At 48.6% G+C, this 23,170-nt stretch overlaps 1 protein-coding gene across 1 annotated transcript; it reads right to left on the reverse strand.

Moving 5' to 3' along the window:
• Positions 1–5,014: 5,014 nt before the first annotated feature.
• Positions 5,015–18,164, reverse strand: Cd2 (Cd2 molecule). Its single transcript, NM_012830.2, has 5 exons — positions 18,034–18,164; positions 17,619–17,924; positions 12,355–12,585; positions 9,129–9,251; positions 5,015–5,382 (listed from the first exon to the last, which is right to left on the reverse strand). Exons 1-5 carry the CDS (start codon positions 18,086–18,088, stop codon positions 5,063–5,065), a joined length of 1,035 nt encoding a protein of 344 aa, NP_036962.2. The 5' UTR covers positions 18,089–18,164; the 3' UTR covers positions 5,015–5,062.
• Between the last annotated feature and the right edge of the window lie 5,006 nt (positions 18,165–23,170).

Consider the following 23,170-nt stretch of genomic DNA (forward strand, 5'->3'; position numbering starts at 1 on the left):
ATCACTTACCTTATTTTACTATCACACTCACAATTCCCGAGGACAGTCTTTGCTCTCCACATATTCCTTTTTTATAGTTTTCTGTTCTTTTTCATGGACAGATAGTTCCCCATGCTTTGCGGGGCATTGAGCCTTGTGTGCTGTCTCATGTTGTTCTCTCCTGCAACTTTCCTATGCATTCGAACCACTGTCTCTCCCATTATTTTCTTCATCTCTGTCAGGGTCCATGATGGTCTGCTGGCGTCTAAGAGTCCGGCAGCATCAGGGGCTGAACTCTCAGTGACAGGGTGGTACTCAGTGACCTCAGAATGTACCCCAGAGCCACAGAGCTGAGAAGCCTGGGTGTTCATGCTGTTAGGCTTCCTCTCTTCAGCTAATAAAACTTTGATGCTGGTGAGTCATCTTCCAATAGTCTGCCTGAAACTTTATCATGAACATTCTACCTGATCTCTGCCACCCGCACCCCCACTTTCAGTAGAAAACATTTATCTAACCTCTCAGATTTAATGACATATCCTGTTGTCAACTATTCCCGGTATCTTCTTACCCAGGAACCATGGGTTTTACCATCTCTGGAGAAGAACCATAAAAGCTTCAACTGGCAGCAATTGATTCTTATAGGGCACAGAATCAGGGGAGTAACTCTCCCTCTCCCTCTCCCCCTCCCCCTCCCTCTCCCTCTCCTTCTCCCCCTCCCCCTACCCAACTTTTGGGTCTCATATGTAGATCATGACCTTGAACTTATGATTCTCCTGTCTCAGCCTCCTGAGTCCTGGGATTCCAGCTATGTGTACGGTGTCTGACCCTGTTCCTTTAACTGACCTTGCACCAGTCTTCCGTTGTAACCTCATCTATCCCCCAGGAGAGACATGCTGCTTCCTCCAGTTCCTATGAACAGTCAGGATTTAATGCTATGAACCCAGTATCTTGTCTTTTTCCTTGCTGCCTTGGTATCTGTAGGGGTTTCGATGGAAATGGCTTTGTGGGGTGGTCTCCTGAGCTTCTAATGCCTCCAACAGAGACTACTATCCATCTATCCAGGTAATGAATGTTAGGAAACTGACTCGGGTGGATGCACCTCAGAGCAGGCTGTGGGGCACCTTAGGGAACACTTATGATTAATTTTCATCCGGTGACGCCCTCTCCAATGACTAGACCGTTTATAGTTGTCACCCACTATTGAGCCACAGGTATACCTGGTGCAGGAGAGGGGACCACATGCACAGTGGGAACAGCATATACAGTGAGATGGCAAACACATCAGTGAGCCTTTGGAAGTAGAGTAGTCATGGCCCACTGAGCACAGAGATGGCGAACCCTGACACAGAGGACAGGTGAGGTTGTCTTTTTTTTTTAATGGGGTGGTTCGTTAGTTAGTGTCCTATTGCTGTGAAGACACCATGACCAAGGCAGCTCTTATAAAGGAAGGCATTTAACTGGGGACTCGCTGACAGCTTCTGAAGCATACTCTCTTATAATCATGGCGTGAAGTGAGAAGGAGCTGAGAGCTTTACATCCTGATCCTGACGCAGCAGGGAGAGAGGGGGGGGAGAGAGGGGGGAGAGAGAGAGAGAGAGAGAGAGAGAGAGAGAGAGAGAGAGAGAGAGGAGGAGGAGAAGGAGGGAGGGAGAGAGAGAGAGAGGAGGGAGGGAGGGAGGGAGGGAGGGAGGGAGGGAGGGAGAGAGAGAGAGAACTAGACCTGTAGCAGGCTTTTGAAACTTCAAAGCCCACCCCCAGGATACACCTCCTCCAACAAGGCCACACCTTATCATCCTTCCAAACAGTTCACCAACTGGGGAGACCCTGTGGCGGCCATTCTCATTCAAACCACTGCAGATGCTATGTATACCTTCTTGATGAATGTGGCCAGCCCAGGAAGAACAGGGACAGCCTGAGAATAGCTGAGAGCCTGGAGAATATACTGCAGTCTCTTACAATAGTAAACCTGAAGGAGGAGCCTGTGGAAGCAGCCAGAGGTTGCTTCGCCCGAGCTTTATACCCAGATGATCTGGCCATGTAAGGGGTAACTGCAATATGAAGAGACCTGTGGATGCTGCTCTCCCCTAACCTCTGATTTGCTGGGTAAATTGGATAAAGAATGAGGTGAGGTGAAGGTGTTGGTTTGCCAGTTCTTAGAGCTGGGGGTGGAGGTGGGAGGTGGGAAGGGCTAGAGGGAAAGGGAGCACACAGTAGATATGTGCCAAAGCCTCCCCTTCTTGACTCTGGGCCAAGCCATCCAATTTGTACTGGCCCTGAGAGGTCCACGGCAGTGGAGGAGATGCCCGTAGATCCCCACGAAGTTCACCAGGATGAAGACGCTTAATCGCTCATAGAAACTGTGGTGAACTGCCTATGGTAAAGCCTTCCACCCAAGCCACTGTACCCAGCAGTGGTCTTTTAAGACAGACAACAAAATCCGTTCATCTGTATGAACCTCACCAATCCCATCCTTCGCTATCTCTTTGGCTGCTGTCTCCTGAGACACTTGTTGGAATGGCTGGTGGTAGTCTTCAGAGATCCCGCCGCCCTTTCCAAGAATGATTCGTCACATAGACGCTATGATGTCAGCTTCCAAGTGTTTCTACAGACTTAGAAAAATCATCTGAAAGACGACGGGTGCACCTAAAGGAGCAAGGATGGGAAACCAGTTCTGTTGGCCGACCTCCCCTTGTAGTAGGAAGAATGGTAAGAGTCGTCAGACTCTCACTTGGGATCTCGGCCATGCCCTCTGCACCATCCTCCCCTCTGTGTCTAGTTCTGCCAAGCTGTAAGTCTCAGGCTGATGAAGGGGGCTTATCTATGCAGCTATGGAAAAATCCACTTCTGTGCTAGAATGAGACTTTCAGTAATGCGGCTTCTTTGGAGTTTCTCAGGCTCCTGTGAGTAATCCCTCACCCACGTTCTGTATGTATGCCCAATAAACTCATTGGTTTGCCAGTTGGACTTCGATGGAGTTGTACTGTGGTCTGTTGCTATTGGCCTGTCTGGAGTAAGCAGACATTCACATCTCATGCAGGCTTGCAGTTGGGCAAAACATGACAATTGGAAAGGACTGTGGCACTGGTGGAAGCAATAGCTCTTTCCTCACTGTGGGTAAATCTGTGCCCTTGCTTCCAGTCTATTAGCAACTATTAGCTTAGTTGCTCTAGCTGGCTATAACTCAACTCAAATGTCACCTCCTCCTGGAAGTTCTCATGCCACCCTGTTTCATGACCCACTTCAGTCTATCTCTTCTTGAGCTCCCTTGCTCTCCTCCGATCTGTAATTGCCACTACAGGCTCCATTTGTGTCATTGTGTCATTGTGTCATTGGCCCACTGCCTTCCTGAAGCTGCCTGGATACACAGATGTCACTGTTCTTCTTGCTTCTAGTGTCTCCTTCTAGATTCTAGCACAGATTTACAGAAGAGTTCAATGACTGTCAAATGAACAAAGGAATGGTCATAAAGGGCCAAACATCGCGTGCTAGATGTGTCCTGTGCCAGGCAAAATGTTACAGAACAGTAGGAGAAAGGAAGGGCTAGGGGGATGGAAAAGAAGGAAGGCTTTCTGAAGGGATGCAGATAGAGAAGCTGTTGTACCAGGGTGGCCAGTGGACTCCAAGCTCATTGCTTGGGACTGAGAGATGGTGGAGGTGAAATCTTCAAATCAGAGACCCTCCCCTCTTCTTCTAGGTAGATCCTGTGATGACTGTTTTGTAACTGGAACTAATGTTTGAACATTTAGAAGGGCATGGGACATGGCTGGGCAGTGGTGGTGAACACCTTTAATCCCAGGACTTGATGGGTAGAGTAAGGTGGATCTCTCTGAGTTCTGGGCCAGCATGGTCTACAGAGCTAGTTCTAGGACAGCCCAGGCTACACAGAAAAACCTTGTCTTGAAAATAAAAGGGAGCAGTGGCCTAGGACTTAGTTGGTCTTTGCCCTAGTCACTTACTGGGTACTAAACAAGAGACACCAGATTGGAAGGAAAATGTAGCTGAGCCCTCACAGGAAGTCCTTAGTGTATTCAGTCTTTGTGGTTTACCCCCAGAGCTTCCTGCCAGCTCTCACCCAGGCTTATCAGGCCTCAGAAGACAAGGAGAAGTGGGCAGACGGCGCCACAACATGCCCTATGCTGTAAAGCAGGTGCCTCTAGCTGACGAGTTTCCAATTTTAACTGAACACCTCCCCCAACCCCAGCTTCTCCAAAGGCGGGTCTGCCACAACTGCTAGTGGGGATGCTCTACCCTGCTCATGAGGGTCACCTACAGCACTTAGGAATGGAGCCAGAGGCCTATTAGCCTGCCCTTCGAATGTTGCCTGATGGGTTCTTGGTATCTCCAGTATCAGTAGAGTCCCCACCTTTACACTAACAATGCTACAGATCATTGTGAGCCCACTTGAGTGGTCAGGATGTGAGCCTCCATGGGCACCTGCTGTCAAAGTGTGTTCACAGAGGTGTCTACACAGGATGCCAGGCCCCCTTCGCAGCTGACACATCGATGTCAGTTCTGGTCATTTAGGTGATGGCTCCTATGATAATCCAGTGGACCAGATTTGATACCATTGTCACCCCCAACCAGCCTCTTTCCCATTTTGCAGCTGCCTCTCTCAGACCTTGGTCTTCTCTCTAAAACTAGCACGCACTGTAGGCAGAGGAAAATTTTTGTTTTCACCCCTGCTCAAAGGAAGTGGCCAGTGTCCATTTGCGTACCTGGGGAACTCAAGAGCCTCTGCCCTGGTCCCTGCCTGTAGGACATGAGCCAGTGGCCATGTGGTAGCTTACATGGGTAGAGGAGCTAAGAGGAAAATGAGGCCTTTATATTGCTTGTCCAACATCCTTACATCCACATGTTTATAGTCTCTGTTTCTGACGTGACAGATCTAAGATGAGGCCACAGATTCCAGAGGCCAGACCCTGTGACTGTATATCTGAGTTATAAGGTACCACTTTGTGTTCTGCAAGCCTTGGGAGGCATTTGGGTCCTTCTTGTATAAAACACTCGATGGAAGAGTGAGCATGTTCACTGGGAGAAGTTATATCCACACAGCTTTTTATTGGAAATGGCAGATTCTGCCTTTTTAATTAGGGGGTGGCAACGAAACATCTCCACTCCCACAGGGAGGCTTTGGCTGAACTCGGGGTCTGGGCAAAGGAGGGCCTTTCTGCTGGTGAACCTGTGTGCCTGATGGAGGAGGTCTCTTCTTCGGCTGGTGCTCACGGTTACGGTGGCTTGGAGGCAGGGGACGATGGCCAGGTGTCTGGAGATGATGGCCAGGTGGAGGAGGAGCTTGGGAAGCCACTGGATTCTGTGATGCTGGTGCTGAGGCCTGGGTTGAGTGTGGCTTGGGTCCCCTTTCCACAGTGCTCATTCTGGAAGCTTTTATCTCCAGCTCTTCACCTGCAACGGCAAGACTTGTGAAGAGCTCATTCTGAGGAGTGTGTGTGTGTGTGTGTGTGTGTGTGTGTGTGTGTGTGTGTGCATGTGTGCGTGTGTGCATGTGTGTGTGTGCGTGTGTGTGTGTGTGTGTGTGTGTGTGTGTGTGTGCATGTACATATTCAGGTAAACGTGTATGTGTGTGCCAAGGGATAACCTCTGATGCCACTTCTCAGGCACTGTCTACTTTTCTTCTTTTAGAGATTCTCTCTCTCTCCCTCTCTCTCCCTCTCTCTCCCTCTCTCCCCCTCTCCCTCTCTCGCCCTCCCTCTCCCCCCACTCTCTCTCCCTCTCTTCCTCTCTCTCTCTCTCCCTCTCTCCCCGTCTCTCCTTCTCTCTCCCCCTCCCCTCCACCTCTCTCTCTCCCTCCCCCACCCCTTTGGCCTGCCACTTATCAAGAGACCAGCTAGGCCCAGGGATCCACTTGTCACTGCTCTGGGATTGCAAGTACCACCTTGCCCTTTTTATGTCAGTTCTGAGGATTCTAATTCAGTCCTCATGCTTGAAAAATATCACTTTACTAATCGAGCCACCTCCCCAGCCCCACGGTGTGACCATTGAACATGTTTCATGTGATAGCATCAAAGCAACTGCTTCGGGGGATGTGAGGAGGAAAGGGAGGTTACTCTCACCCTCTCCAAGTTCTGGGTGTGTCAGGGGAGACAGAAATGTTCGCCACGGATACCCTGAGACCCCAGGCCTCTTTAGAACTCAAAACTATGAGGGAAGAGGATACCTGGGTGGAGAGATTTGTGCCTAAGGCTACAGACTGTAGAGTGAGTATCAGATCTGGGAGTTTTAGCTGAATGCTCCCTAGAGGTAGTCAGCAAGATTGCTAGGCAACAACCCACATGGTCTGAGCCCACTGTAACCAGGTCTGAGTGGCCACCAGGACATTAGTGACTATACTTCTTCTGTGGAGTCTCTACAGTAGGTCTGCCTTTTGCTCAATTAGATTGTCATATAAGTCACATTCTGAAAGGAAACTGGAGTACCCTCCAAGGGGCATTCTAGCCCTTAAATATGGGCTAGCTCTTCCAAAATTCCTAAGTCAGACCCATCTCTCTTGGGCTTTAGTGGGAAAGATGGGACATTTCCTCACACATTGGGATTTTCTGCTTTGTGTGGCTTCTGTCCAGGAAGACAAGTCTGAGACCATGCAGATCTTCTCACACTGTTTTGAAACCACACAGGATATCTGTGAGAACACACGGTTGCCGGAGGCCTGGAGGGTACTGCTGGGCTCCTTCTGGGCACATTTTTGGTATTCCAATCCCTGTGCCTAGGCCATCCTCCTCAAGGAGCCAGGGGGAGCTTCTCTGTGGGGTAAAGGAATGATTGCTTGTACCCTTACAGAGATGTGTCACTTGGAAAGCATGTCTCCACATGACCAGGGGGCTGGCACAGGGACAACCCCAGGTGGTTTTGACATCGGAGTGACCCCCATGCTCTAAAAACATACATAAAAAGACACTCAAAAGACAGAACATATCCTTTATGCCATGTCTGATGCCCCGGAAGTGCCTTTGGTCGTGTTTGGAGGCATAGGGGTGACACTTTGACCCTAATATCTGGTCCCAGACACAGACCAGCAAGTGTCAAGCTCCTGTGGCTCTCTGGCAGCTCTTCTGCTTGGTGACGGTTTTCTTTTTCTCCTGTGCTTTCTCCCATGCTCTGCATGTTGGGCCCATTGCTAAGACCCAGTAATGACTCAGGCAGCAACACTGTCCTCAGTGAGTGACCGAACCAGAAAGCTCACAACACTTTCAGCCTCCACCAAGGTGCAGGACCAACCACCAGAAGGTGCAAAGAACCACGTGAGAAGTGGAAGGGTGAGAGGTGTGAAAGATGCTGAGCCCTTACACTGAACTGGGCAGCAAGCTGGCTCTGGGGAAGCTGTATACACTTAGTGTGACCTATGCTACCCTCCTGTTCAGAGCAGGACCAGAGGGCCCAGTACAACTTCTCTAGTGAAGTCCACCAATGCCTAAACATCTGTTCCGGGAGCCTTTCGTGTTCTTTTTCTTTCTTTTAAAACTATCTCTTGACAGCTCAGTTCAGGTTACAGATGTGGGTGAGGAAAACCAGGCCCATAGATGTCCAATTTAAAGAGGAGTTATGTAAGAACAAGATAAAATGGCCTTAAAATTCAAGTGCCTCGGCCTAGTTATACTTCAGCCTATGGGATCTGAGGTGTCAAGCTAGCTTCTTCATCTGTGCAAATGTCTACCTTTAAGATCATGAAGAGGGACACAGTAGTACATTGAGAACACTGAGCTTCGTTCCTGGAACAGGCCACTTTATTCACGTGAGCTATCGTCACATTTCCCTTCCCAGTCTGGTGGTGGCAGAGGTTGCCATGTCTTGAGTGACACCTGAGGTCTACCTTGGAGGAATGTGACCCCTGGGTAGTAAGAATGGGATGGAGACAGTATGAGCAGAGCACAGAGATAAGACAGCCAGTGTCAAGGGCTCTGCAACCCGCTAAGTTGTGCTGGATGGAGACCTGGGGACGAGGTAAGACGTGAAAGGTGCAGAGAGAATGATGGCCCCGGTCCCAGGTCGGGAAGTGGTGCATGAGATGACGGATGAGGATGCTGGTCTGAAGGGAGGATGAGGGCGACACTGAGGTGTGAAGAAGGAAGCCAAACCTACAGGGCTCAGGGCCAGGAGCCAGCATCGTGGGGTGTGGGCAGACCCTGCCAATAGGCCGTGCTGGAAGTCAGTACATTGAACATCACTGGACCTACTCTAGGTGGAGACCTGCTGAGCTGGGACCCAGCCCTGCGAGAGTCTGAGATTTCTCAGGACCTCAGGGACATGTCTACCCACTAGTGTGTCCAACTAAAAGTCTGCCCTTCCCCCAGCATCCACAGTGACACCTGAACATAGTCCCTTGAGTGGTCAGCTCTCTACTTAGGATCACTGTAACTAGTTTCTATTTTGTAGGCTACGACAAGGAAACCATACTCCCGGCCTGAAAGCATCACTTGCGGAACAGCCAATCAGGAAACAAAGCACCATCACCCTGATTTGGGCTTCTATTTTCTCGCAGTGCTGGGAATCAAATTTAGACCCTCTCACACACTAAGCACTTCTATACTGACCCACCTTGAGTGCCTCCTGGAAGGGGAGATAGTTTTTTTGTTTGTTTGTTTGTTTGTTTTTGTTTTTGTTTTGTTTTGTTTTGTTTTTTTGAGCTGAGGACCGAACCCAGGGCCTTGTGCTTGCTACGTAAGCGCTCTACCACTGAGCTAAATCCCCAACCCAGCAACCCAGCTAAATCCCCAACCCGAGGTAGTTTTATCCATATTCCTAGGCACTTGGCCCTGAACGCACCTTTGAGCCATTCAAGGCTGACACATTTGTTCACAGGCATGGGATTTGGGTGGGAATCTCTCTATCCTTATGAAAGTTTGTGAACCATTCAGGGATCTCCACACTAGCCTTTCACCAAAATAGCCTCACATGGTAGACTCTGGTAAGGTATACAGCCTGGTTGCAGCTTCTCAAAGGTCCTTTGATGTTACCCCTGAGAACAGCCCTTCAGAAATCGATCCAAGCATATAACAGAGCCACTCAGAACCTCTGCTTCCAACCCTGCCATTCTGATTCTACCCATCCCTTTCTTCCCATCGAGGACTTGAGGAGGGACCTTCCCATGGGGATTTCACTGCAGCCCACAGTGACCAAAAAGTGGGTGTGCTTACCTTTTCTCCTCCTGTTCCGTTTTTTCCTCTTGCAGATACAGAAAATAAACAGCGCCCCAAAGAACACCAAGAGGAGTCCTCCTGCACTGACCCCCACTATGAGATAGAGGGGCAGACCTTTCTCTGCAAGAAGAAAAGACGACTAAGGTTTGGGCAGAGTGATCCCTTCGTTGCTATGGCTCAGGCCCCAGCCTCCTACATCAATCAGATGAGAGTTCTGTGGTGTTTTCCGCCTCCCCGAGGCTGAGTTTCTGGGGCCCGAAGTGCTTCGTGAATCTGCAAGGGCTGAGGAACAGTGCCTTCCCACCTCCAACCCCCGGAAGAAGAGCATTCAAGTTCTAGAGAGGGAGGATGAGTTGCCTGGGGCCTCATGGGACCTTTTCCCCAATCGAAGCATCCCCCAATCTCAGTGTTCAGCTCTTCTTCCCAGACCCCTCCTGGGTTCAGGAAAGCCGCCTAGATACTTAGAGGTTAGCAGGGGCCTATGAAGTTCTGATCCCTTCATCTGGCAGAACAGGGAAAAATAACAGAGAGGAAAGCAGTGCCATGGTTGCTCGGGGCAGTGGGCTTAGTTTAGCTCTTCCACATAAGAGCTGTGTGACCTTTGGTAAGACGCCCCACTTCTCTGAGTCGGTTTCCTTCTTTGTAAAATGGAAACAATGCACCTTACATCGTAGGGTAGCTGTCAGAAGTCAGATCAGATAATGGATGGAAAAGTGCTTTTGTAAACTGTAAAACAACACCCAGAAGTGAGGCCTTGCTCTTGCTATACTCTCTGCCCTGGGGTTTTCTGGTAGCTGTTTCCCAGAAAGGGGGGTAGTGCTAACCATCTGCTCTTTGAGAATCAATAGCAGTTAGAGAGAGCAGCTGGAGAAGGGAGTCAAAGGACCGTGGGGAAAAGGAACCAGAACTGAGCCCAGGTTCACAGAAGCCAAGGACTATTAACACTGGTGACCAAGGATGGGCCCCGGGCAAGCTGGAGGTCCACCAAGCAGGGCAGAGGGTCAAACCATACCGTTGATGCCAGTTCCCTCCTTCTCTCCTGTCTTCCCCTCACCCAACCTTTGCTTGTCAGCTGAGAGCCTCTCTGAGCACTGTCTGTGTAGGGGCATCCCTCAGCAACCCTTGACACTGCTTCAAGGATGAATTCAGGGACCTCCAGGCCCCGTTGGCTTGCCAAGGGCCTGGAATGTCAGAGTCAGCTCCCAAGTGTGAGCAGATGGACAAGTGTCCTGTCCAAGCTGAATATCCAACAGATCTTCCCACAGGTCCTCGGGCAGGCCCTCCACCCTCCCCAGACACTCTTGGAAAGCAGGCAACGCCTTCCACAGCATGGTCTCAAGTTTACCCATTACAGCACTCTGGGTGCCTGCCTGGAGGGGACATCAGCAGCTGAAGCTGTCATAGGTTCTCACAATGTCTCATCCCAACTATCTTTCCCATCCTTCCTCTTAGAGACACTGTGCCCATGCTTATGTGACAGAGCCAGGGCCAGCCTGATTCCTCCTCCCAGGAACTTCAGCACACACTCACTTTACCTGAGCCTACAATTAGGCTCTGGCCTGCCTTGGCCTTTAGACTAGGAGGAATTTTCAAATCCCCTCTTTCTCCTTCCTGGCCTTTTCCTGGTCCAGCTTCAGCCTCCACTCTGAACTACAAATTAAGAGAGCTACGTGGTCCCCTGCTCCCAAACCTTGCATTCTCTCCTTCCAAGGCCTTGCCTTCCTGATAAATACTTATTTTTATTCTGGAGGGATCTAGTTACACTAAATATGAAGCATGAGGTTGCCAGATAAAATACAAGAGAGCCAGTTAAATTTGAATTTCAAATAAACAATGAATAATTTCTAGGATCGATAGATGATGGGACTGCTTTTGGTCAGTTCACTGACTAAGTCTGGTGTCTCTGACGCGGGGCCTTCTGAAAGAGGAAAAACGTTTTGGAGTCAAGAAGGGGCAGCTTCGCTCCACCCCTCATGCCTTAGTGATTGGGAAATAGAGAGTGGGGAGAAGAGGGAGACTACCCGTGGACCTGGGGGTGGGTAATAAAATCCTGCATCTGTGCACGCTCTCTCTCTCTCTCTCTCTCTCTCTCTCTCTCTCTCTCTCTCTCTCTCTCACACACACACACACACACACACACACACACACGGGATGTTTCACTGCTGTCTGATCCCTGTGAGCTGAGCACAGGTGAGGCACACTCAGATCTTTAAGTGACACACAGGAGTAATGGAGATTAAGTTCTAAAGAGTCGTTGCTTCTCTCTGGGACACTGACTCTTGCTTTCAGTTGCTCTGAGAACCTAGCTGCCATGTTGTGAGGCAGAGTGGGTCCCAGGGCTTCTCACCCAATACTCCCATGTCAGGGCTGGTTTTCTCTGTGGAATATAAGAAACCTAGTGAGGGTAGGAGCTCTGTTAGGGTCACACCAACTAAAGCCAGACCAACTGAAACATTCCAAACTGGAACTTGGGCACTATGCTAGCCTTCTCCTCAAATACTGTTGCTGGGTGCTGGGCACGGTGATATACATCTGTGATCCCAGCAAGAGACTAAGGCAGGAGCATTGCTGCAAGTTGGAAGCCAGCCTAGGCTAACTACATAGCAAGGCTCTCCCCCAAAAGCAAAGCAAACTGAAACAAAACAAAGACAAATTCTGGGAGCTCCAGGCTCTGGAGATCAATTGGGCCTTAGGCATTGAGGGCTGACTGGAGCCACTGCAGTGCAGAACTGGTCTCTGGGTGGCAGGAAGGCTGTGCCTCTCTGTTCTCAGGTTCTGCTCTCCCCTGCCCTGCCTCCCAGGCATTCTGAGACCTTGCTCCTCATAGCAGGGGCCTAACATGGGGTCTTTCTAAAAGGAAATGTTAAAGAGGCATCAGAATCCAGACCACCAACTAGCAGAGAGACCTTGGGCTAGTTAGATTCCCTCCTGCAAAGGCCTTCTTCAATCCTGCCATCCTTTCTCCTAGGGGAGGCTCCTTGTCCTGTCTGAAGTGGTCACATATCTGTGAGTGGACGGCCAAAATGGGTAGCCAGGAGCCCACCTCCCCAAAAGGTTCCAAGGAGAAATAAGTGTCTTTTCAGTTCCCATCCTATGCTAGATTGACCTCCCAGCCCAGGCTCTGTGTCACAACACCCAGAGCTCGGCAGGTTACCGCTGTGCATGTGGCCATCCCGATCCCCTCCCCTGCACCCTTCCCCCCCACCCCCGCTTCACTCCATACCTGGACAGTTGACAACTTCCATCTCAGACTCCTGGCTGACCCTGTTTACTGCCTTGCACTTAAACGGTGCTCTCAGGTTGGTCCACTGGTAACTCATGGTCTTCTGACGGAGGCTCCTGAGATGCTCCTTTCCTTGGTACAGCTTTAGTTCAACATCTGTTCCTTCCAAGACTTCACAGGTCAGGGTTGCGTTGCTGCACTCCCAGTAGATCATCGGCTTTGAGACCATCTCTAAAAGAAAGACCTTATCTCTATCAGACAATTCTGGATAACGTTTTTTAAAGACCAGATCTCGCTCTGCAGAGCAGTTGACTTAGAAGTCATCTTCCTTCTGCCTCTGCCTCCTGAGAGCCGGGATTATGGGACCCAAGCTCCCATCTACAATGGCCAGGCTTCGGATTGTTTCCTTAATCTTAATAAATATATACTTGTAAAAATTGAATTGGTTTGGGACCAGAGAAGTTCAAAGTCCTAGTCCTGTTTTTATTTTTGTTTTTAGTTTTTTTAAAGGATGTATTTATTTATGTATATGAGTGCTCTGTCTGTCTGCATGTACACCTGTATTCCAGAAGAAGGCATCAGAGCACATTTTAGATGGTTGTGAGCCACCATGTGGTTGCTGGGAACTGAACTCAGGACCTCTGGAAGAGCAGCCCAATGCTCTTAACCACTGAGCCATCTCTCCAGCCCTGGTTTGGTTGTTGTTATTTTATTTTATTTTATTTTATTTTATTTTATTTTATTTTATTTTATTTTATTTTATTTTGAGACAACACTTCAGCATAGCTCAGGCTGGTCTCAGCTCAGTGGTTGAAGATGCCCTTGATATTCTGACTCTCCCTCTACCGCCCAAGTGCTGGGATCATACCCGTATGCGCCAGTTTGCCAAGCTTCATGTGGTGCTGTGAATCAAACCCAGGTTTTCCTGCATGGTGGACAAGAATCCTACCAACTAAGCTACATCCCATCGAAGCTCTTTTGAAGATAACTATGTTTAATTGACCTAAAGCATCTTGAGCTAAGTCATTTCTGGTAAAGTTCATAGACACAGGATGCGAGTAATATAGGAATGGTAAGCTGTGTCTCTACTGTGCTCTCCAGCGTTCTCGCGTGAGAGGGGAGGCACTGTTTGGTTCTAACAGCAAGCCTTCTGTTTGTCTTCCCTTTTGCAGATGAGACGTCCAAAGCTAATTGACCTTCAATGCCTAGCTTTGGGGTAACCACTAAGTACGACAAGTCAGAGCCTGCCGAGTTGGCTGAACAGTTAAGAGTGTTTGCTGTTCTTCCAGAGGACCAGAGTGGGGTTCCCAGAACCTATGCTGTGCAGCCCATTACTGCCTAGCTCCAGGAGAGGTGACGCCTCTTCTGGCCTCTGTACACATGTTGTAGATGCATGCGTGCACGTGCGTGTGTACACACACACACACACACACACACACGCGCGCGCGCGCGCGCGCATGCACGCACCCGGGAATACAATTGTTAAAAGTATGTCAGGCCAGAAGAAGAACCTCCACAAAGGATTCCCAAGTACACAAGTGTAGGTGAAGTCAGTCAGCACCCCCCATCTTGGAGAAATGACTACATGAGAGGCCTGTGGCCTTATCTGCTGCCCAACAGTGCTGGGGTAGCAGAGGCCAGCATGGGAGCACCTAAGAAGCCTAAGTTTACCAGAGTAAAGGCACCAGCAGGGAGCCAGGAAGGACTCTGATGTTCCTGGCTCCAAGGTTCTGAGTTCATTTCCAGACTTGAAGGACCTCAACTTTAAGAAACGGAAAAATTATTCCCTACCTGTCTCAAACCAGACGACCTGTGGCCAAGCCCTGGACAAGTCACCAGAGCTGGTTCTCATATTCACACTGCAAATTCCACACCCCTCCTGTTTAGCATCCCAGGGGGAAACATCCCCGCTCTTGGCATTATTGAGATCAGGTCCAGGGCCCAGCTCCCCACTCCCCACCTGAAGACCCGACTGACATCTTCTCGTCTCTCAGTGGTCTCCATTCATCACGCAGGGCAACAGTGAATTTTTCCGATTTCCCCTCTCTCTAGCCTTCAGATCACAGTGTCTTTCCCCATAGGCCTCCTTGGTGTAATTCCATTTCTGCCTCCAACATACAAGCATGCAGAAATGCATTTCCTTTCTGTCCTGAGTTTCTGTGTATCTTTGAATAAAGAGATGACAGACTTGCCATCATCCAACAGAGCAGCGTGTTGTCTCAGGGTTGCCTGGCAGAGACTGCCTGTCTTTCTAGAGTGAAAAATCTTCTTCATAGTAAGATCCAATTATTTCAAGAAATACTGATCACAATTTTAAAAGGAAGGCAGTTGGAGACCACCTACAGTTCTGTTACTCGGGATTATTAAACACTCGGATGCATACCTTTATCGAATAGTTTCTATGCATAAATCCATAATATAATTTTTCAAATTAAAATTAGATTATGTATCTGGGGGGTCAGAGAGCTGTGCTGAGGGTTGAACCCATAACCTCAAGCATTAAGGTCAAAGTTCTATCACTGCGCTATGTCCCCAACCCCTGGGTCACATGACTTCCATGGCTTCATAACCCTTCACTCGACATTGTACCATTCTGGTCCCTTTTCATGGGCACCAGTGAAGGTACATCTCTGTCGACTTTTTAAGTGGTGATCTTAATTAACTAGCTTTTAAATGCACTCCTGAATTTTCCTCATGTAAACACAGTGACGAGCACCTTTCTGTGGATAGTCTCCCTGTGAAATGGCTTTCTGAAAGTGGCCTGGACTGTTTGAGAGGGTGTTCCTAGAGATGACTTTGTTCCCTACCCACTTTGGTTCTTCAAGACAGAGCTTCTCTGTGTAGTCCTGGCTGTCCTGGAACTCACTCTGTAGACCAGGCTAGCTGAAAACTCACAAAGAGGCCTGACTTTGCCCCTCAAGAGCTGGGATTAAAGGCCTGGGCCAACACTCCTTGGCTAGATCTGACTTCTTAATCTTGGGCTTCTGGGAGTCTTTCCACAGGAGTCTAGGGACCCTGAATGTCAGCCAGCATCGAGGAGCGTGTCACACTCATAACTCACGACACCCCTCGTTGGATATCACAGGCCCCATGAGCATCCTAATGGATAAATCTGAAAGGTTCCAAACTATCAAGCCACAACTCAATACCACACATGGAAAGTCTCATGCTGTGAGACCTTGTTTCCTACACAATACTATTTAAAACATTGTTTTAAATTGTCTTGAATAGTGCGTATGGGGTATATACAAGCACGGATGAGTGTTGTGTTTACATTTAGGTCCCATCTCCAAGATATAGCATACATATATGCAAATATTTCGAAATCTTCAAAAAGTCCCAAATCCTAAACACTTCTAGTCCTAAACTCATTAAGTAAGTGATATATAACCTACACTGGGTAATCAGGTTCTCGGACAGAGGGCAATTTTCCAATGCTGTGTAATATGTAGTCATGTAGTCATACATAATGGTGACAAGACCTCAAGTTGAGTCATCATACTGTGTGACATTGCCATTTGCATGTAACAGTGAAGCCACTGATTTTAGTATGGGTTTCCTTTTAGGGGTAAGGAGAATGCTGCCTATGGTGATAACCACATAATTCTGTGACTACAGAAAGCTGTTGAACTGTGTGTGGTAATGGGCAATCTGCGGTACATGAATTACATAACAATAAGCTTGTTTGCGAGGGGATGTCACTGTCCTCATCCAGGGAAGCTCTGGGCTGGAATTCTGGCCTTGTTCCTGTCAAACATCGAGAACGTGGCCACTTCTGATCAGGCCTATTTCGTTACAGATGGATAGACGCTTGTAATTTTAAGTTCTTGGGATTGCTAAAGAAAACTAGGTCCACAAGCTCCTGACTTCTCCCCAGTAGCCATTATCACCCCAAAATGAAGGTGACAGTGTCAGAGCATAGGTATGGGCTTCTATACAGAGCTCAGTACAGCTCAATATCACAACAGGACCCTAGAGCCGCATGGCCTGTGGTCATGACCGGCCATTCCCGGTGCCCACGATCAGTGGTTCTCATTCCCATTCCGTTTCTGGAATATTCCCTCTAGATAAAGTTACAGGATTAGGTTCTGGAAGGGGTTGTACACAGAGGAGCTAACAGTGGGCCCTGGAGAGGGGTTGGTGTTAGACCCAGTTGCTGAGTACAGAGCAGGAAGGACACCCTCAGATGGGATGAGGGGAGCCCTTTCTCTACTGACATTTCCTGTGTGAATCTCAGAACATTTGTGTACTCCCCGAATGGCTGATCTATACTGGACAAGGCATTCTCAGCTTTCTCTGAAAGCCAAGGGCAGGCTTTCCTCTCTCACCCATTGGTGCGAGCTGCCCACTTGTACCTGGACTTTTGCCGCCTGTGGCATTCCATGCTTCGTTCTCCTCTTTCTCACCCACCCAAGCTTCCTTCATTTCTCACACCCACACCCGGCATGCTTGCGTCCCTCCTTACCTCTCAGGGACCCTCTACTCCAGGCCAATGCCTATCAATGACAACTACTCACTAGAAGCTCCCACTCACTGCTGCACAGACACCATGCCGGGAGTCTGGTCATTAGTCACTTCTTACAGCTCTCTTGCTGGTTCTTGTGTGCTACCAAGATTAAGGCCACCGGCTTGGCCTCACTTGGATTACAGTAGAGGCTTCCTGGCTAGTCTTCTCATATTCCTCTTCAGTATCCTGCCCTCTCTGTGTACACAAAGACAAAGTCGCACCTTGTGTGTTTAGTTCAGGGACCAGCAAAATTACCGTCCACCTTCCTTGATGTTGAGAAGACTAAACAGAGAAGCTGTTGGTCCTTTGCCTCAGCATCTCCAGCCTTCTTCAGCTCAGCATCTCTAGTCTTCCTTTGGGTCAGCATCTGTAGCTAGCCCTATCTTGCCCTCTAACTCCTTCAGAGCACCCTGGCTTGAACTTAGCTCTCCAGACAAGAGACTCACTGCTCCCTGGAGACCCTCTGATGCCCTGTCTACAACTTCATCAGCCACCAAGGATGTCCACCTTTATCTCTGCCGACCTGTTTTCTATCTTATTAATGCCTGTCTTTAACCTGGGAGTCTTTACACAGCCCCCACAGCCATGCCAAAGAGAGAAGGAAAGGCAGACAGACTTGAGGACCACCCTCACCCACTGGAGTCTTCATTGTGAGCCAACAAGAAACGACAGACAGGGATGTTACAGAAACGCTACTCCCCAACTTGCTACATAGCACCCGTCCTAAAATGAAAAACTTTAAGGAATGAAGACTTACCTAGAATCCTCAAGTCCAGTGCCTTGTTCAGGATACGTGTCCCATTTGTGCTGTATACCGTTACATTATAGGTGCCACTGTCATCTCTTGTCAGATTCTTTATCTTCAAGTCTCCATTTGCTAAGATCTCAAATGCTCCCGATTTCAAAAAAGGCTTCATCTTCCTTTTAAACTCGGCAACCAGGGTGCTCCCCCTCTCCCATCGCACCTCATCAATATCATCAGTCATTTGAAAGTTAGGGATGTTCAGGTTGATGCCATGACCCAGGGCACCCCAGACGGTCCCACTGTCTCTGCAGTCTGCTCCTGTCAAAAAGTAAGATGGTTTCTGAGGTCTTGGGACTACCGAGAATCTCCCTCTTTGCCTCTCAGGTCCACTCTGAGGTCTCCAGAGGAGCTCCACACCCATGCTTACCTTTGCTGGACAGGCTGAAGAGCAGAAAGAAACTCCCTAGGAATTTACATCTCATCTTTACAATTCTTTTCCCAGTGGTGGCTCTGAGTTCTTCTTTCTGCCAGGGCTGTGGTGAGGCTGGCAGAAGCCACACCCAACACTCTGAACCACATGCCTCTCATGCTTGCCGTTCACAGTAGGGAAGAAAACACACCCACAGCCCCTAGCAGACCCGTGCATTTGCTGCCCTCCTTAGCTGAAACAGGAGCCTGTGCCACATTTTAATCTTTACAAAACAGTTTAGGGTGTTGGGTTTTAGCACCTCACCAGAAGAAGAGGAACTGGGAGGGCAGTTGCCAGAGCTACCCTTTTGTAAACCAGGGCTTAAACAGCTGTCCACTCAGCTGTGCTGCCTTCAGCAGGATCAGGTAGACTCACTGGCAAATGTTCATAAGGGAATAGAATTCAGAAATGTATGTTTGGGAAGGATTAGGAGGTGTGGCCTTGTTGGAGGTGTGTCACTGGGCTTAGAGGGCTTTAAAGCCCTTGCGGTCCTGTTAGAGCTTGGCTCATGAGCGCTCTCTCTCTCTCTCTCTCTCTCTCTCTCTCTCTCTCCCTCCTCCTCCCCCTCCATCCCTCTCTTTCCCTCCCTCTCCCCCTCCCCCTCCTGATCTCTCTCCCTCCCCTTCCTGGTCTCTCTCCCTCCCCCTCCTGGTCTCTCTCCCTCCCCCTCCCCCTCCATCCCTCTCTTTCCCTCCCTCTCTCCCTCCCCCTCCTTGTCTCTCTCCCTCCCCCTCCTGGCCTCTCTCCCTCTCTCCCTTTCCCCCTCCCCCTCTCCTGCTGTGGATAGGAATGTAAGCTCCCAGCTACTGTCCCAGCACTATGCTTGCATGCCGCCATACTACCTGTCATGGTGGTCATGGAATTTTAAGACTCCAATAAATTCTCCTGTAAGTTGCCTTGGTCACGATGACTTGTCACAGCCATTGAAAAGTAACTGAGACACACACAGTTCCTGAAGAGGCCAGCAGAGGCCATGGGATCTCCTGGAATCGGAGTTACAGATGATTGTGAACTGCTGCCTTATGGATGCTGGGAATGGAACCTGGGTCCTCTGGAAGAGCAGCCAGTGCTCTTAAGTACCAAGCCATCTCTCTTGTCCTAAGACTATAAAATGGTAGTGAACAACCAAATCCAAAATATCCAGGATAATTAAGACTGTAGATGGCAATGGAGACGGAGAGACCAGGACAATCATAACTGGGAGAGAGAAAAAAAAGAACAGGGTTCGTGATCTGGGAGAGGTTCAAGGATGCAAGGACTAGTGTCCCTAAAAAGACAACAGAGAAGTCACATGGGCAAGAGATACAGTGAACATCCAGTATTTTGAGTCTTTAGAATTCACTGGGAAAAGATCTTCAAAATCATGATTTTTCCATTTCAGGTACTTACAACAGCCACAACAATGCATTACAGTTGAGTTAAAACATTAATTCCGGGGGCGGGGGGGACCCAAGTGTAATAAGACTTAACATAAAAGAATTTCTACTCTTGAGTATGGAAAATCTTCCCATATACACTGTACAATTCAGAAATAGTAAAGATGGACATTACAGACCACATAAAAGCCTAGAATCTATGCATGTACAAAGGACTAATAAAACATGTGAGAAGTCATGACAAGATATATGCAATATGTGAAAACTGTCAATATCTAGGATATAAGCATCATTTCTTATTTTCCCTTTGGGGTGCTGAGGATGGAACCTTGAACATGCGAGGAAGGCACCCAACCACTGAGCTATACTGCAGCCAAACAAAAACATTGTAAAATAAGGAAAAAATGATTGATTTGTCAAAGAAATACTGTGTGTGTGCGCACACGCACGCACGTGCATGCACACATTCACGCACGAGCGTGTGTATACATGTGCATGCACCCCAACCTGGATCACATTGCTTTTAAGAGGAAAACTTTGTTTTTATAAAGGATGCCTACAACATCTCTTTCTGAGAAATAGCATGCGACATCTCCGATGCTAAGTTCTAGTCCCCAGCCACCTGGCCACGAGCCATGGGAAGAGGAAACACATACCAGCCTCTGCGTTGAGCCAGTTGTTGCCTCTTCCTCTTCCTCTTCTGTAGTTCCCATGCTCTCAGGGAGCCGTGCGCCTCCTGCCCTGATTGGCAAGGCTAACCTTGTTCTTTCTGCATCCACTTCAGTTCTGAAGGATGAGCCAGCTTCAAAGGAGGACCGTGAAGGAGGAGGGCGAACAGGTCTGATTCTGTAAGATGTAAAATTCTTTCCTACGTAAAAGAATTTATTTTTGAAAATTGAAAGGCTACGTAATAAAGGAGGCAAATTACTGACAAGATCCATGACAAAAGTTAATACCCTTAAAATTAATTTTTTATAAAATCAGGAAAAAATAGACAGCTATAAAATGGGTCAAGGTTCTTAAAAGCATGATTCACAAAGGAAGAGGTCCAATTAAATGACAAATCTGTGAAAAGGTAGTTAAGAGTGAAAGTAAAGTTAATAATAAAAGGTAGCCACTAGGGGTTGGGGATTTAGCTCAGTGGTAGAGCGCTTGCCTAGGAAGCGCAAGGCCCTGGGTTCGGTCCCCAGCTCCGAAAAAAAGAACCAAAAAAAAAAAAAAAAAAAAAAAAAAAAAAAAAAGGTAGCCACTAATAAGGAGACATCCATCTTAACAAAGATGCAGAATTCATTTAGAAAGTGAAAGTAAAGCTATTGTTACAGTGGAGAGAGAGAGAGAGGGGGGGGGGCTCAGTGACATAGAGGAGCGGCTCAATAGTTAAGAGCTCTGGCTGCTCTTCCAAAGGTCCTGGGTTTGATTCCCTACATGTCAACATAACCTGTAACTCCAGTTCCAGGTAATCCAAGACTCGAACAGGTATTGCACATGGTCACAGACATGTAGGGAAAACACCTATACACATAAAATAAAAGGGCAAAGCTTGAAGGGGCTCAGCCTGGGCAAAGAAGAGTTCAGTCACAAGCCATTGGCATATTTGTTTTTATTATTTTATCGGGTTCCTATATTTCTACCTCTCTTCCAACCCCACCCTGATACTAGGTAGGAGAGAAAGGTTAGAGGGAAAGGGGGGGTCATAGATCTCTTTAGACTATTTCCTGCTGACTAGCGGGGTTGAACTTCTTGGGACTGGTCCAACTTCATTGTCCTAAGGACAGCTCCAGCTTCTTCTTGTCTCTTTTGCTCGCAACCAGTTGACAAACCTCAAAAACAGCAACCAGGAGCAGTCTCCTCCTCCTCCCTCTCTTCCTTCTCCTTGGCTTCGCCTCCTCTTCCTCCTCCATTGTATCTTTTGTCCCTCCCGGGGTTCTGGCATTTATTCCCTCTCCAGAGTCCCCAGAATTAAACAATCTGCAGCTGGCAAAAATCACTCCCCTGCTAGAGCACGAGACAGACATTCACAGTTACTGACTGTGGACACTCTGAAGCAGCCCCGTATCCCACACCTGGGACGAAAACCAAAAAGTCTTCCCTTAACATCACTGGATTTTTTAAAGAGACCAATGTTCTCACCACAACAAGCCACCCAGCGGGCAGGGTAGAACTTGGCCACATCTACTACTTTTGAGTCAGCAAAGGGAAGGCAGGGTTAGGGCTCTGAGATGCGGACAGCCAGGCCCAAGGTAACCAAGACTGTACTTTAGTGTGAGGAGAGGAAGGGGTGTTTGCAGACTAAGGTCAGTCCATAGGAGTTCAGAGTTCTGAGACCTCCTCTCCTGCCTTCCTAGTAGAGGAAAAGGAAACATCTTTCGCACATAGATATTTCCTTTATACACGCCAATTTCCCTTTCAAAGGAAGCCTTGAACCCTATTTTCGGAACTTTCTTTGTCTCTGCTCATCCTCAACAGCATTCATCATAAAATGGTCTGCATCCCAAAAAGGCTCGATTTGGGGTGTCATATTTTGGCACCCTTTATGACAAAAAACACGAGCTCATTTTATTTCATCAAAAGGTATGGGGGTACCCTCAGAGAGGAGTCTCTGTGTTAGGGGACAGTGGCTGCTGTTCTGCTGAGGCTGCTGTCCTGATACTCTTACCCTGACACGCATTGCTTTTGATTGATTGAGTCTTTATCCTAAGTGTGGCCCCTGCCCCTTCTTACACCACAAGGTAGCAGCCTCTGCCTTTGGCTGTCTGGGTTTCCAGGGCACAGCTGGTGGATACTCCCTCCCGCTTCTCCTTACACGTGCCCTACGGTCCAAGGCTGATCTCCTGATCTCTCTCCACTCCTTCTTTTTCCAGCTCAAACAAAGGCTCCTGGGAGGTAGACTAACAGGAAGGGAATATGAAGTGGAGGAAGAGGAAGAACGGGCCCCCAGAGGTCTTGGCTGAGTTCCCTGGAGTACTGGGGCGTCCAACACTACTTCCTTTACTGTGAGACCAGGGAGAGCCAGGCAAGGCTCAGGTCAAGTTGACATGGTGACCGAAACAATGTTTCTAAATTCATCTCCTACTGGATGGCTTGAGTTGTGGGATTTTAGAGGAAGGCAAAAGAGAATCTGGTCTTCACTTGGCCACTCAGTTGAGGGTTCTAAATCCAGGGAGCTTCTGGATTGCATCTGCCCTGTTGGGTCAGGCCATTGTCTGGTTTTCAGCCCCTGGAGGCTGGACTCTAAACTCTGGGAACTTAGCCCTCCTGTCCTAAGACTACCACTGAGTCCTATTTGCCTGAGTCCTGTTTAACCAGGCTTCCTAAGAGGGGCTCCTGTCTCTGCCTCTAGCCAAGCCCTGGTCACACTTTCACACTCAGGCAAAAATCCAAACCAGGTGCCAAGCAATAGCATTGTTTACTAACAACTTACATTCACCATGGCTTCGGTGCTTATCAGCCCGAGAAGCTACGCTGCCTGCCTGCTTGTGGCCAGGTTTTTGTTGATGTTCAGCTTGGTCGTATCTGGCTGGCCCCATCTGTCAGCAGCCACAGCTGCATCCCATTCATGGGGACTGTTGTTGCCAGGCAACGTGTTTGGGTGTGCTTGGCCAGCAGCCTATGTCCTGTGACAGGTGATGAGCTCTTTCTCCGTGGACCACCTCCTGCCTGCAGACCTGCCCTCCATTAGCTTACTTCCCTGAGGGAAAACAATGGAGCTTCCTTTTCCT

This window comes from Rattus norvegicus, chromosome 2, assembly GCF_036323735.1.
Source record: "Rattus norvegicus strain BN/NHsdMcwi chromosome 2, GRCr8, whole genome shotgun sequence".
Taxonomy (NCBI): Eukaryota; Metazoa; Chordata; class Mammalia; order Rodentia; family Muridae; genus Rattus; species Rattus norvegicus.

Bases quoted from the DNA above. Each gene is read 5' to 3' on its own strand.
- Cd2 (NM_012830.2), bottom strand. From the start codon at position 18,088: ATGAGATGTAAATTCCTAGGGAGTTTCTTTCTGCTCTTCAGCCTGTCC. The intron at 17,925-18,033 runs GTAAGCATGGGT...ACTTTTTGACAG, and splicing joins CTTCAGCCTGTCCAGCAAAG to GAGCAGACTGCAGAGACAGT. The intron at 12,586-17,618 runs GTAAGTCTTCAT...TCTTTCTTTTAG, and splicing joins ACTGGACTTGAGGATTCTAG to AGATGGTCTCAAAGCCGATG.